Raw genomic sequence first — 13,210 nt, 5'->3', positions numbered from 1 at the left:
ACGTCAGATTGATTGGCCAAATATAGAACCCATAGAAAGTCCCAACTTCCTAACCTAACAAACAGCAGAGTTATGGCATTTCCGATCAATCAGTTATATGGCAGCTATAGGATATAGTCGGCCGATCCCGGCCGTTCCGACTTATATACTGCGTGCAAAGGAAAGAAGGGTGTGTGCAAAGTTTCAATTCGATATCTTTAAAACTGAGAGACTAGTTCGCGTAGAAACAGACAGACGGACAGACAGACGGACAGACGGACAGACGGACAGACGGACAGACGGACAGACGGACAGACGGACAGACGGACATGGCTATATCAACTCAGGAGGTGATCCTGATCAAGAATATATATACTTTATAGGGTCGGAGATGTCTCCTTCACTGCGTTGCACACTTTTGACCAAAATTATAATACCCTCTGCAAGGGTATAAAAACGGATTACGCTTGCGCCTCTCGCGCGCTTCAAGTGCGCTACATAATGTTTTAACCCTCTGCTGCCCGCCTAATTGCAAAACTTTTTACGGGTTGATATCGTTTCGATTAGCTAATGTGAGGCAGGCCACTGTCTATAAATCAAAACCCCCGAGTGAAATGTGCTGTACCGTTAGACCGAGTCTATTACCAAATCCACTGAAAGCGGCTTCAGCTCATTTCCATACGCGTTTGTGGCCTAAGTCTTTCGTTTCTCCAGCGAGCCAAGACAAAAGGCCGAGAATGCGGAGAATCGAAGAGATATTGGTTGTCTGTTGTCGAATAAAAAACCCACAAAAAAAGAAACACTTCCTCTCCAAGAAGAAAAACAAAGGAAAATCACTTGACGCTGTCAGTTACGCGAGGCCACTTTTTATGGTTTTTCATCCCGAACAAAATAAACAACGAAATACCAAAAAAAAGACCGCAAGTGGCTGGAAAACTTGACTTGCTTTGGGTTTCCTTTGCTTTTCCGAGAATAAGATTGCCTCAGAATCTGGGATCGGTTCTGTAATTGAGCCGGAGGTCGGGGCCAAAGGCCAAGCCAAATATTACAAACTCGTACATTTTGTGGCACTTGAAAAATGGGAAAACTGAGGGAGAGCCCTGTTTTTCGTAATTTATGCCAAGTGGATGAGATTTCAATGGCCGAACAAGTAGCCGCTTGGAACCTCAATTAAAACTGAATTTATGCCATCATAAAGAAAACACTACACTTGGGCTACCTGGACACATTTCCCGCTGCCGATCCTCTTTTTCTTCGTGTTTCCTGAGGTGTGCGTGTCCATGGAGCATTTCCAAGATCGCGAGACGACATAAATTGTCTCGCTAGCTAAAGAGCAATGGGAGCGGAACTTGATCGCGTTTTTTAAGTGGTAGTCCTAGTCCTGCGACAGGTGATAGGTGCCCTCGATTTAGGGGATCGGACTAATTTAATGTGCGCAATGCCCAAGGAAATGTGGAATTTTTCCAAAGGGTGTGAGTAAGGAATGTTTGTCCCGGCAGTTCCTTAAAAAAGAGTTCCCTGTGGGGTCCTTTTACCTTAAGAGTTCTAAGTGTCACATATATCACATAAGCGTAAAAGTGTTTAGCTATAAAATTCCTTAAACCTATACTTCTTTCTTGCCCATATGGCTATGCATTGTTTAAAGCTATTCTTAGTTTTAGCAACTAAATTAAATTTTTAAGCCGAAGTCTTTCTAAACAAGTAAAAGAAAAAAAACAAGTACAAGAGAAATGAAATTTTTTTAATAAAATTCCCTTAACTAGGTAAAAAAATTTATTGTAAAGATCTCTTTTAACACCTTTACTTAACAAATAAAACCGGGCTTAATAACTATAGTAGTCTACTAAATAAAATGCAGACATGAATGTTCTTTAAACCTTACTAAGTCAGTCTTCCTGTGGTGTCGCCACTTTAAATTTCCAGAGCACCCAAAAAAGTACTAGGGTCAACTCCCACGCAATCTTAGTTAATTACTTTTTAGGAGTTGGATGCCTCCTGTGAGGATTGAACTCACGACCCCTGGTTTACAAGACCAGTGCTCTACCACTGAGCTAAAGAGGCCCACATTTCGAGGGCGCCCCAGAAGCGAATTTCAGCTGCTCGGTGAGAGCTTGGCTTGCATTGTACGAGTACTATATAGCATATCTATATCTTTGTATCTGCACGAAGAACACAAAAGATAGCTGTCGCAGAACAAGAACATATGTTGACACAGTTGGAGTTGCTTTTGTTCTTGTTATTCGCTGTCTGTCGCCGAGCTGATAAATGCTTTCAAAGGCAATTAAGAGAAAGGTGGAGTGGCGATATAAACACACAAGGTCAGGCCGACCGGATATTAATTTCACAAAAATTACACACATTCAGCGGATAATCAACATTAAGATCGGCTCTTGGGCGCTGCGCTTCAGTGGCCCGTGACAATTAGGGTCAAAAGAAAGAAATTCGGCAGCCTGTTCACCTGTTGCCAAGATGGAGCCATTAGGGCTTCCCTGAAAGCCAAGACGACATGCTTGATGAGCAAATATTTTCACATCATCATTTTGATTACCACGCATCTGCGAGATATATATACATACATACATATATATGTGGCTTGTGTTGAGTGCAGTTCGATTTCAGTTTCGAGGCAGCAGTGCGTGCAAAATGGATCAACGATCTTTGCGCTTCGCTACCAGCCGTAAAATCAACTGCGGTTCGGGTCAGGAATTTTCCCCAGAAACTACGATCGATTGGGTCCCATATGTTGGGCCTAAAATCGAAGTGTTCACAGCAGGAACAGGCAAAGAAAAGACAAGCAACTGTCGCGTGCTGAGTTGTAAAATTTTAACAGCTGCCGTTAATGTGTCGAGGGATATATAAATTGCCTAAAATTACCCGAGGTGCCCAAATTGCCATTAAATCGCATTAAAACGAGCACAAGTAAACCGCAAAAAAAGGATTTCGCATAGCTCTTAAGCCGACTAATACTCCCTATCTCGGTGATATTTTTTTTACCAATCAATCCGAAAAGTGTCAAATGAAAACAATAAGCACAAAGAATTGGGTAAAAAATTGCGTGATTTAGTGTAAAATTGCAAGGGAAAAAGAGAGACAACAGAGAGAAATATGAGGCTAATACGCGCTGACAGGCAAAGGACATTACATCAATGGTTCGTCGTCATTAGCATCCCGAAAAAGGATCGCAGACAAAAACACATAAGCGCTGGGTAGAGGGAATCCGCCCGAGGCAATTCGTCACAGTCTGTCACTTCGCATCCCCGTCCCTTTTCCCCCCTCACCAATCAATCTCAGGTTGTAACTGTATTACGGACGGCTGGATGTAACAGCTTATGATCCCGGACCCAAATCGAGGTCCTACGCATGCGCCACGTGCCTTTTCCCTTTTTCCCTTTTGGCCAGCTGCCGCCGACGCCGCTCTTCAAAATTCGGTTTGTTTCAACCCCCTCATCGGTTTGAAAATTTCATTTCATTTAGCTTTTGTTTTCCACTTGAGCTGAAGCACTTTCCATTGTTGCCCCTGTAAACACACGCATTGCAATGCATTTTTTGTTCGTGTTTTGCTTTCTTTTCGTCTGAGTTTTATTATTTTTAGTTTTTAATTAATTTGAACTGATTTCGGTCTGAAGAGTTTTCCACGCAATGCGTTTACCCTAATGGAAATCAAATTGAATTAAGGCTTTTGTGCAACTCCATTGACCTCAGCGACATTTTTTGAGAAAAAAGTGAGGGGAAGTCATGTGGAGAAGAGGGTTATTGGTTGATCAGGAAATGCATAAAGAAATTGGAAATCACTGAAATGAAATTTCTCGCAAAGGAAATGTTTTTACTTTGACGAAAAGCTGGGGAAAGAGTTGAATGAAAACTCCAGTTGAGAATTTAATTGAAATTTGATTCCTTCCGTTGATGGATAAGTGACAGCACTCAAGAAATGTAAGAAAGGAAGGGAAACATGTGGGAATCCCAAAAACAAAGAGTGTTGATTGAAAATTTCTCAGAAGTCAATCAGAATTAAAATAATAAAATAAGAAACCATTGAAATGAAATCAAATTAAAACATTTTTTGAACAAGCTCTCATTAATTTCACAGATGTATCTAACTCAAAACTCATATTCACATTTTTTTCCAGATAAACCAACTTCATATTCGTCACCATCTAATCTCAAAGTCAACACTCAATTTATTGTCCCAAATTTGTTGATTTAGCATTATCTCTTGTGTGATTTACCTTCGCTTCATTATATTTAGCTGACATTAACTTACAAATCAGACAAAAAGTTGTATATCGGCTGAAAACAACTTGATTCCGATCACTTTAGACCTTAATTTATTTAAATGCTTATCCGATCGTTCAAAATTAATTAAGTGGCACACTTTAATTTGCATAAAAACCAACTTGGCACATAAGCAAATAAAATACCTGGGCTGGCAATCAAGTACAAGATCCATAAAATCCATTTTCAAGACTTTTCAGACAATGGCCAAAATGCAAAAGTCTGTTATAAATTATTTATGACGTTTCCCAAATGTCAACAGCCAAATGCGTCGCCCACCAAATGACATTTGGCGGCAATTGAAATGCATGTGGCTTGAGAGAGAAAAATGGGTTTTAATTATTAGGCTATGTTTATTTTTATTTGCTGGCAAACTGAGGCAGGAAGGTGCTCAGCCTGGCTTAAACACAATTTAGCTGGTGCAATTAATTTCGGTTTTATTTGATCGTTGTCTGTGAACAGACTGTGAGTTTTCAGTGCAAATCAAGTTGACATGAATACCTGCTGAAAAAAAAAGTCTGACAACAAAGAGTTGACAATGGCAGACACACAACGACAATGCAAAACGGAAGTTTAGTATATTGCAAAATAAAGAATGACAACAAAAAGAGGGCTAAGTTTAGATAAGTCGTAGTTTTGGATACCCTTGCAAAGTCTGATGAAGTTTTATTAGATCATTTGCAATTCAAATTTTTGAATATATCAATTAATTCGAAGACAAAATAGGTAATTAAAAATAATTAATAACGATGATTTAGTGCTTGTCTCCAGGTTTTGCCAAGTAGTGGCTTATTTTTGGAAACAGGTGTACTTATGTACAAAAAAGATGAATGGAAAAAAAAGTTTTTTTACTTTCAATAAATACGTTACTTTGCCTTCTAGTGTAATGACTTAATTACATACACCTATCAAAATCTTGTTAGATCAATACAATTAAAAAATCAATAGGTGCTATTATCACACAATTGACAAATATTGAATTTGTAAAAGAGATAAATCAAACAAACAGTTTTAACCAAAAAGAGTTTGAGCGACAACAAACCCCATAGAAGGGTATATAAACAAACAAAAACGCAAATGCAACGGAAGTTTGATGGAATATATGTGTGTGAGCAATCGAGAACTATAAAGAACAAAAAAAAAAGGTGGGCAGGGGAAGAGGAAATAACAAAATACACTGTAATTAACTGGCGGCTTTTTGCAAAGAACGGGAGAGGGGGATGCATCATTTATTCCGCATGAATTTGCATTTGCATTGGCCAGTTTCAAAGGCAATGCAGGGTCAAAAACTGGACGAAAGCGATTCGAAATGCATTCAGAAATCCGAAATGCAGTTGCACAATGCCCGATGATTAGGGGTTGATTCTGATGCAGTCGAGAGGATGCAACTCTGGCAGAGTGATAAATATTTTGCGCCTGGGATGACAGCCCATAAACATTGCGATTACGAGTATTGACAATGTTCAATCAGGACCACACGGGGGCATCCTTTGAGTGGCTCTACTGTACTACAAGTCACATTGCGTACAAGTGACAGCTGCCGATCCGCTGTAAGCCCTGATGATTACATTGTTTTTGACACAGACCACCACCCCTTCTTCATTCCATCGTGATTGATGACTGATGACAGGGCCGAGATGTACGAGCTGTCATGTCCAGTTTGTCAGCCACGCAAATATGTTTTCCAACACTACCACCTCGGATCGGTAACTCCACAAAGGGGTTACAAATTCCCGAAAGTCAAAAGCGGGGCGCGATTCAACAGCTTAGCGAAATTTACATACTTGCTCAGCATAATGTGCACCCTTACCATAGGTATTGGGTTTCGCTTTCTTCTGTGCATAATGCGTTTTCACGGCGGGACACCCCGAAAAAAACGATTTGAATTTTTACCAAAGTGGGCGTTGTAATGTTGACACTGTAATTTACGCATTTCACCTTTTCTTTAAAGCATTTGCATACGGCTTAAATGCCAAAGGGCTTAACAAAGGTAATTCGATATGGGAAACATTTTTGAACCCATGAGGTACAGTTGTGTTTTGTTAGACTTAAGCAGAATTATGTATTGCAGTCCTAGTGACACAATTAGTTGTTGCATCTACCACTTCCCACGTCAATTCTTCACAATTTACCCGTAACAAATTGCCACTCGAAGCTGCACACCCGCAATTCTCTTTGAACTTCGACTTGTCTTCATTAGCCGAAGAACTCATTCAGCTGCCTTTCGCTCAAGTGTCGATGCCAGATAAGGCCAGCATTAATTTTCTTTGTCATGGAGCCAATTTCTCAGAGTACCCTGCAATTATAATTAAAACTTTTTGAACTACCCGCGGCAAGCGAACGTTAACAGACAGCAACAACTGCCGGCAAATTGCGCTCTGTTGAAGTTTCTCTTTTGCCGGCCGCCTTGCCCAAGCCTCTTTAGCTCAGTGGCAGAGCACTGGTCTTGTAAACCAGGGGTCGTGAGTTCAATCCTCACAGGAGGCAGCTCTTCGTTTATTTTTTTATTAAATTAATGATGTTTATTTTTTTTTATTTTATTCCTGTAAGGGTTGATATTAATATTTACGTTAATATTAACATTTTGCCTTAGAGAAGAGATTTCTGTGAACCTGTGCTAGAAAAAATTAAAATTTTTTTAATTAACATATGTGGGATATTAAAATGCCATTATATTTGGGGGTGTCGTACGAATCTTATTGAAACTAATTCGGTTGAAATCTACATATGTTCAAATTTTAACCGATAAGCACTTAAAAAAATGTATAATCACTACAAATATTTTCTGTATCCGGAACAAGCTTTGGGTTTCTTAGAACTTAGAGCAAGACTCATTTAAGATTGTTGTGCTTTTTTCTAGGGAATTTACTATTTATCATTTCATGGTGTGTCAATTTGGTATTTATTAACAATGAAATTAAATGTCTCAAGATTTTAAATAAATTTGCCACTAATTAAGGTCAGACGTATGTTATGTCTATTTAATTTGACATGGAGCTATTAATTGTTTTAATGTTATTTACAATTTTATCCACCGCTTTAAACACCACAGTGAGATTTTGAAATATTTTAACTATTATAAAAAATAAAAACAAAATGAAAGAGTACCCCGAAAAACTAATTTTGAAGATGCAGACCTCCCCCAAATCTGCCTCCTGTGAGGATTGAACTCACGACCCCTGGTTTACAAGACCAGTGCTCTACCACTGAGCTAAAGAGGCGAACAACCCGCCGCTTCCAAAAATCTCACTTCTCCCTCCCCAATTTTCTTTCCAATTTTGTTGCCAAATTTAGCGTATTTTTTAATTAATCGTAAATGCTTTTCCGTGTTTGGTAAATATAACTCAATTCAACAAGCTTGTGTCGGCTTTTTTGTTAGTAAACAAATGCAGAACGCTCTCACGAGATCCCCCTCTTTCTCTCTGAACTTTCTCTTTATCTCTGTGGCGCATCTCTTCTTCTAAAAATAAAATCCCAAAAAAGCTGTTTTTATACCACACGCTGTCGTCGAATTTTCCCGATATACCCATTCAGTTCATCTGCAGTTTTCTAGCTGAGAGTACAGAAAAAATTAGATAAATTCTTTAAGCTTGCATAATTTTGAGGTGAAAAGTGTAGATAAAATGAAAACTCCACTTAGCCAGAAGACGGGCTTCTTTGCCGAATACTATTTGAAGCTCAAGGATCAGTCGGGTTCCAGTTGCGAGTCGGACATCGCCAAGTTGTCAACGTGCAAGAGCGATGAGGAGCGCGTGGCCTATGTGGAAAAGTTGCCCTGGGTGCAGGCGGGGGATGCCAACCTGGTGGTGAACCAGGAGTTCGCCGGCAAGAATCCCACTTTGGCGGCGGAGATCAAGGAGCGGGCCACCTCCGCCTTTAAGGCCAAGAAATGGCTGGAGGCCATGATGCTGTACACCAGGAGCTACGTGGCTCTGCCCAGTGAAAATGGTGAGTGGTAGCCAAACTAATTTACTTTATTCTAAATCTTTTATTTAATCTTTAGTGGCAGAGATACGCATTGTGTTGGCCAATCGATCGGCCACTTTGTACCACATGCAGAAATATCAGTAAGTCATTTTATAAGTTCAAGGAGTGATCTTTTAAGCAGTTTTGTTTAAAGTCCTATATATTTACTTAAATATATTTATAACTTCCAGAGAAAGCCTGATTGATATTAGGAGAGCCTTAGATCTGGGGTATCCCAAGGACTTGATCTATAAGCTGTACGAACGACAGGCTCGATGCTACATGGCCCTTAAAGACTATCCACATACGATTGAGGCATTCAAGTGAGTCTTATCTTAAAGTTGTCAAAGTTATCCCATAACTATACCAATAAAATCGCCCAAAGAAAGTGCATCACCACCATGGATGACTCCACCCTGACCTCTGATAAGCGCGCCAAGCTGAATCTGGATGCCATGACCATGATCAAGATGCTGAGCCATGATCCAAGGACCGCCAAACAGGAGGCAAAACAGCAGAAGCAGAAGATAGCTTTGGATCAGGCCCATCCAGTTAAGTTGGAGAACGAAATTGTGAGTCCTCTGGTGAGGATCGATCGCAACCGACAGGAGGGTCGTTTTGCCAGAGCCTCTGCAGACATTAAGCCCGGTGAAGAGCTTTTGGTGGAGCGACCTTTTGTCTCCGTCTTGCTGGAGAAGTTTGCCAAAAGCCACTGCGAGAACTGCTTTGTGAGGTAATATAAATATGTGAAATATACCTTGCAAGATCTTGTATTGATTTCTATTCTCCCCAAGGACTGTGGTGCCCGTAGCCTGTCCTCGATGCGCCGATGTCCTCTATTGCTCGGAGCAATGTCGCGAAGAGGCCTCCAAGAAGTATCATAAGTACGAGTGTGGCATCGTACCCATTCTCTGGCGATCGGGTGCCTCCATTAACAATCACATTGCTTTGAGGATCATTGCCAGCAAACCGTTGGATTACTTCCTGAATATAAAGCCGTCTATTGATGAGGAACTCACCCCAGAGCAGCTCATCAGGTGGGTTTTTGATTATGTTCATAAGCACTTAATTGAATTTAAACCCCTTTCAGCCTGCCCAAGGACGACTTCCGAAGAGTGGCTCAATTGGAGAGACATCAGGGTGAACGCCAGCCCTCCAACTTCTTCCAGCACGTCCTGATGGCCCGTTTCTTGACCCAATGCCTCCGGGCAGGAGGTTACTTTGGATCGGAGCCCAAGCCAGATCAGGTGGCCATTATTTGCTCCCTGGTGCTGCGCAGTCTGCAGTTCATCCAGTTTAATACCCACGAGGTGGCGGAGCTCCATAAATTCAGCTCGTCCGGCCGGGAGAAGTCCATCTTCATTGGTGGAGCCATCTATCCCACCTTGGCCCTGTTCAACCACTCTTGTGATCCTGGCGTGGTGCGATATTTCCGCGGCACCACCATTCATATTAACAGTGTCCGACCCATCGAGGCTGGACTTCCGATCAATGAGAACTATGGACCAATGTACACCCAGGATGAGCGATCGGATCGCCAGGCGCGTTTGAAGGAGCTCTACTGGTTCGAGTGCTCCTGCGATGCCTGCATCGACAATTGGCCCAGGTTCGATGATCTGCCCCGCGATGTGATCCGATTCCGTTGCGATGCCCCGAATAATTGTTCGGCGGTGATTGAGGTGCCACCCAGTTGCAACGACTTCATGGTCAAGTGCGTGACCTGTGGCGAGATCACCAACATCCTGAAAGGTCTAAAGGTCATGCAGGACACCGAGATGATGACGCGCACAGCCAAGAGGCTGTACGAAACAGGGGAATACTCAAAGGCCCTTGCAAAGTTCATTGATCTTATCAGGATTATGTATGAAGTGCTGGCCCCTCCTTTTCCCGATTTCTGCGAGAGTCAGCAGCATCTCAAGGACTGCTTCCTTAACTTAGGCAATGTCTACACTCTGGATTAGAGGGGAATCTTTCAAAATTAATATAAATGTTTTGCGACTTTTGGTCTTTTGTTTGAGCAAAGATTGAAATAAAATAATATGGTGTTTTTAACGTTTTAATTTCAATCTGCCTCTAATAACACGTTAAATCTTCTGCTTAGTACTGTCTATATTATACTCTGAGTTTTATACAGGAACATAATCTTTGAACATGCAAGGCCTCTGGTGAATCGGATTGCATTCGCCGACACAGTTGTCGTCGTCGTAGCAGCAGCGATAACAGCTCGTCGTCTTTTGCCACTTCCCTTTTGGGAATTAAAAATCAATGAAATAGAGCGTGGACTACTCAGTAAAATTTCATTGCACTTACCATTACTTGTTTTTGTATTTTTCTGTTGGTCTTTCAGATAACACTTTTTTGGGGGCTTCTGTTCTGGTTGGGTTGATAAGGTGGTGGAGGATTCTGTTGTGAAGACTTCGAATGCGGAAGCTTCTGTTGTGGTGTCTTCTGCTGAGTTGGCTTTTGTTGTGGAGGATTCTGTTGTGGGTACTTCTGTTGAGGATACTTCTGTTGTGGATACTTCTGTTGTGGATACTTCTGTTGTGGATACTTCTGTTGTGGATACTTCTGTTGTGGAGTCTTCTGTTGTGGAGTCTTCTGTTGTGGAGTCTTTTGTTGTGGACGCTTCTGTTGTGGAGTCTTCTGTTGTGGAGTCTTCTGTTGTGGAGTCTTCTGTTGTGGAGTCTTCTGTTGTGGAGTCTTCTGTTGTGGAGTCTTCTGTTGTGGATTCTTCTGTTGTGGAGTCTTCTGTTGTGGAGTCTTCTGTTGTGGAGTCTTCTGTTGTGGAGTCTTTTGTTGTGGAGTCTTCTGTTGTGGAGTCTTCTGTTGTGGAGTCTTCTGTTGTGGAGTCTTCTGTTGTGGAGTCTTCTGTTGTGCAGTCTTCTGTTGTGGAGTCTTCTGTTGTGGAGACTTCTATGGTGGAGTCTTCTGTGGTGGAGTCTTCTGTGGTGGAGTATTCTGTGGTGGAGTCTTCTGTTGTGGAGTCTTCTGTTGTGGAGCCTTCTGTAGTGTAAAATTCTGTTGTGGGGGCTTCTGTTGTGGTGGCTTCTGTTGTGTAGATTTCTGTTGTGGAGGCTTCTGCTGTGGGGACTTCTGTTGTGAAGGCTTCTGTTGTAGGGGCTTCGGTTGTGGAGACTTTTGTTGTCATTGAAGTGGACCTGGGTGTTGTGGAAGTCGTTGTTGAAGAAGTTGTGTTTGTTAAATCGTCATAGTTAACAGGTTCGTCATAGTCAACAGGTTCGTCATAAGGCACAGAATCCACTGAAGGCGGTATATCTTGTGGCCGGGCCCCAGCTACCGTAAAACACAAAAAAATTAAAAATATTTTAGCAAGCAGCTTCATTTTTAACGAACTGTGTTGACTTGAGATGATTTCAACAATTACTGAAACGGATTGCTTGAATTGCGCTTAAGCTTTACAGCTGCACATATAGATTTCAGCTCCCAAACATGAGCTGATTAAATTCTTCTGAAATAAACATGAGTTCTCTAAAATTCATGCTGTTTCCCAGTACATACTCGAGCAATTTTTTAATTTTTCGAGTTTAAAAATATATATATTCCTAATCTGCATTAGCAGTGGAGCCGATGTAGTCATTTCCATCCGTACATATATAAGTTTTAAAACTATTTAGCAAAATACCCAAAATATTATTTTTCTACTTTATTATCATGTTTTTATAGCTGGGTTTTTGTTCTTTTATTTTAAATTTTAAATTATATGAAACCCCGGAAAAAATGTACACGTTTTGAATAGTACTTAACGTTTAGATCTGCTTTTTCAGGGTGACTATCATTTTTTGCGCCCTCTATTGTAAATTGTATCGAGGTTGGTGTCATGGCTTATCATACTATAAAAATAATTTGATATGGAATCAGATGACTTAGTTTCTTTATTCCTGTGTAAATAAGGCAGCTATTTTGTATAGCCATTAAAACGAGGACGTCACCTCTATTCTGAAAGATTTAAAACTAAACAATTTTGTTTAACTTTTATTGTAACTAAATTTTTAATATAACCGTTTAAAGGGCATGTGAGGTAGGTTTTTACCATCGTCTATAATCATACCACGAACAACGCCCCTGGTGAAGCTTACTGCATCCGGCAAAACCACTGTTCTCGTAGTAGCAGCAGCGATAACAGATCGTCGTCATTCGCCAGCCTTCTCCTGCAAATTGAAGGACAAACAAAGGAATGATTCATAAACATTTCACACTTTCTCACTGAACGTACCATAACAAACCATTCTGTACTCGTATTCGTTTTTGAGATAACACTTTTCTACCAAATCGTTCCACATCCAAGGGTTCTTGGTAGAGTAAGTGGGTCGCCTTGAAGTTGTAGGTCGCATAACGGGAGGTGTGAAGGTCGGAGTTGGAATGGGTTGTGTTGATGAAGGAGTAGTGTTCTCTGCTGTTGAACTTGTGGTTGATTCCGTTGATGTGGTTGTGGTTGATTCGGTTGTTGTGGTTGTGGTGGAATCTGTTGTTGATGTTGTAGTGGGTTCTGTTGTTGAAGTTGTGGTTGATTCCGTTGTTGAAGTTGTGGTGGGTTCTGTTGTTGAAGTTGTAGATGGTTCTGCTGTTGAAGTTGTAGTGGGTTCTGTTGTTGAAGTTGTGGTGGCTTCTGTTGTTGAAGTTGTGGTGCGCTCAGCTGATGAGGATTCTGTATTTAAAGTTGTGGAAGGTTCTGTGGATGAGCTTGGCTCTGTTGGTAAAATTGTGGAGGGCTCTGTTGTTAGAGCTGAAGGGGATTCTGTTTCTGAATCTGTCTGATACCAATCGTCTGGCGGAAAATCTATTGGAATTTCCGGCTTTGTATCCTGAGCACAAATTCCAGCCACCACAATAAGCAAAAAAACAATAAGAATTTCAACTGCGGGCTTCATTTTTAGCGAGCTGTGTTGATGTGAGCTGGTTGCATCGAAAACTGACTCCGATCACCGGTCCCGAGTAGCTCGAGCTTGGGCTCTGGCTATAGAGCTATAGTCAT

The 13,210-nt window shown here is 41.2% G+C and overlaps 3 protein-coding genes and 3 non-coding genes across 7 annotated transcripts; 2 read left to right on the top strand and 4 right to left on the bottom strand.

The window, feature by feature from the left end:
* Positions 1 to 1,968: 1,968 nt before the first annotated feature.
* Positions 1,969 to 2,040, bottom strand: Trnat-ugu. Its single transcript has one exon. It is a non-coding gene; the product is annotated as a tRNA-Thr (tRNA).
* A 4,626-nt stretch (positions 2,041 to 6,666) lies between these two features.
* Trnat-ugu lies at positions 6,667 to 6,738 on the top strand. Its single transcript has one exon. It is a non-coding gene; the product is annotated as a tRNA-Thr (tRNA).
* A 662-nt stretch (positions 6,739 to 7,400) lies between these two features.
* Positions 7,401 to 7,472, bottom strand: Trnat-ugu. Its single transcript has one exon. It is a non-coding gene; the product is annotated as a tRNA-Thr (tRNA).
* Positions 7,473 to 7,788: 316 nt separating this feature from the next.
* LOC108044857 (SET and MYND domain-containing protein 4) lies at positions 7,789 to 10,269 on the top strand. The gene is made up of 6 exons (XM_017124016.2): positions 7,789 to 8,199; positions 8,255 to 8,318; positions 8,409 to 8,540; positions 8,603 to 8,950; positions 9,012 to 9,254; positions 9,308 to 10,269. Exons 1-6 carry the CDS (start codon positions 7,875 to 7,877, stop codon positions 10,176 to 10,178), a joined length of 1,983 nt encoding a protein of 660 aa, XP_016979505.1. The 5' UTR covers positions 7,789 to 7,874; the 3' UTR covers positions 10,179 to 10,269.
* On the bottom strand, positions 10,258 to 11,742 carry LOC108044858 (salivary glue protein Sgs-3-like). Its single transcript, XM_017124017.2, has 2 exons — positions 10,528 to 11,742; positions 10,258 to 10,462 (listed from the first exon to the last, which is right to left on the bottom strand). The coding sequence occupies exons 1-2, from the start codon at positions 11,558 to 11,560 to the stop codon at positions 10,344 to 10,346; spliced, it is 1,152 nt and encodes a 383-aa protein (XP_016979506.2). The 5' UTR covers positions 11,561 to 11,742; the 3' UTR covers positions 10,258 to 10,343.
* A 350-nt stretch (positions 11,743 to 12,092) lies between these two features.
* On the bottom strand, positions 12,093 to 13,184 carry LOC108044859 (cell wall protein DAN4). Of its 2 annotated transcripts, XM_017124020.2 has the most exons (3): positions 12,908 to 13,184; positions 12,452 to 12,778; positions 12,093 to 12,386 (listed from the first exon to the last, which is right to left on the bottom strand). In XM_017124020.2, the coding sequence occupies exons 1-3, from the start codon at positions 13,104 to 13,106 to the stop codon at positions 12,265 to 12,267; spliced, it is 648 nt and encodes a 215-aa protein (XP_016979509.1). In that variant the 5' UTR covers positions 13,107 to 13,184; the 3' UTR covers positions 12,093 to 12,264. The 2 variants fall into 2 exon arrangements, with proteins under 2 accessions (XP_016979509.1, XP_016979508.1); XM_017124019.2 differs by having other exon boundaries at positions 12,452 to 13,178.
* Positions 13,185 to 13,210: the final 26 nt, after the last annotated feature.

The sequence above is a fragment of the Drosophila rhopaloa genome, unplaced genomic scaffold (assembly GCF_018152115.1).
Source record: "Drosophila rhopaloa isolate 14029-0021.01 unplaced genomic scaffold, ASM1815211v1 contig_115, whole genome shotgun sequence".
Classification (NCBI taxonomy): domain Eukaryota; kingdom Metazoa; phylum Arthropoda; class Insecta; order Diptera; family Drosophilidae; genus Drosophila; species Drosophila rhopaloa.
The sequence above is the reverse complement of the archived record's forward strand: the minus strand, read 5'-3'. Positions and strand labels throughout refer to the sequence as shown.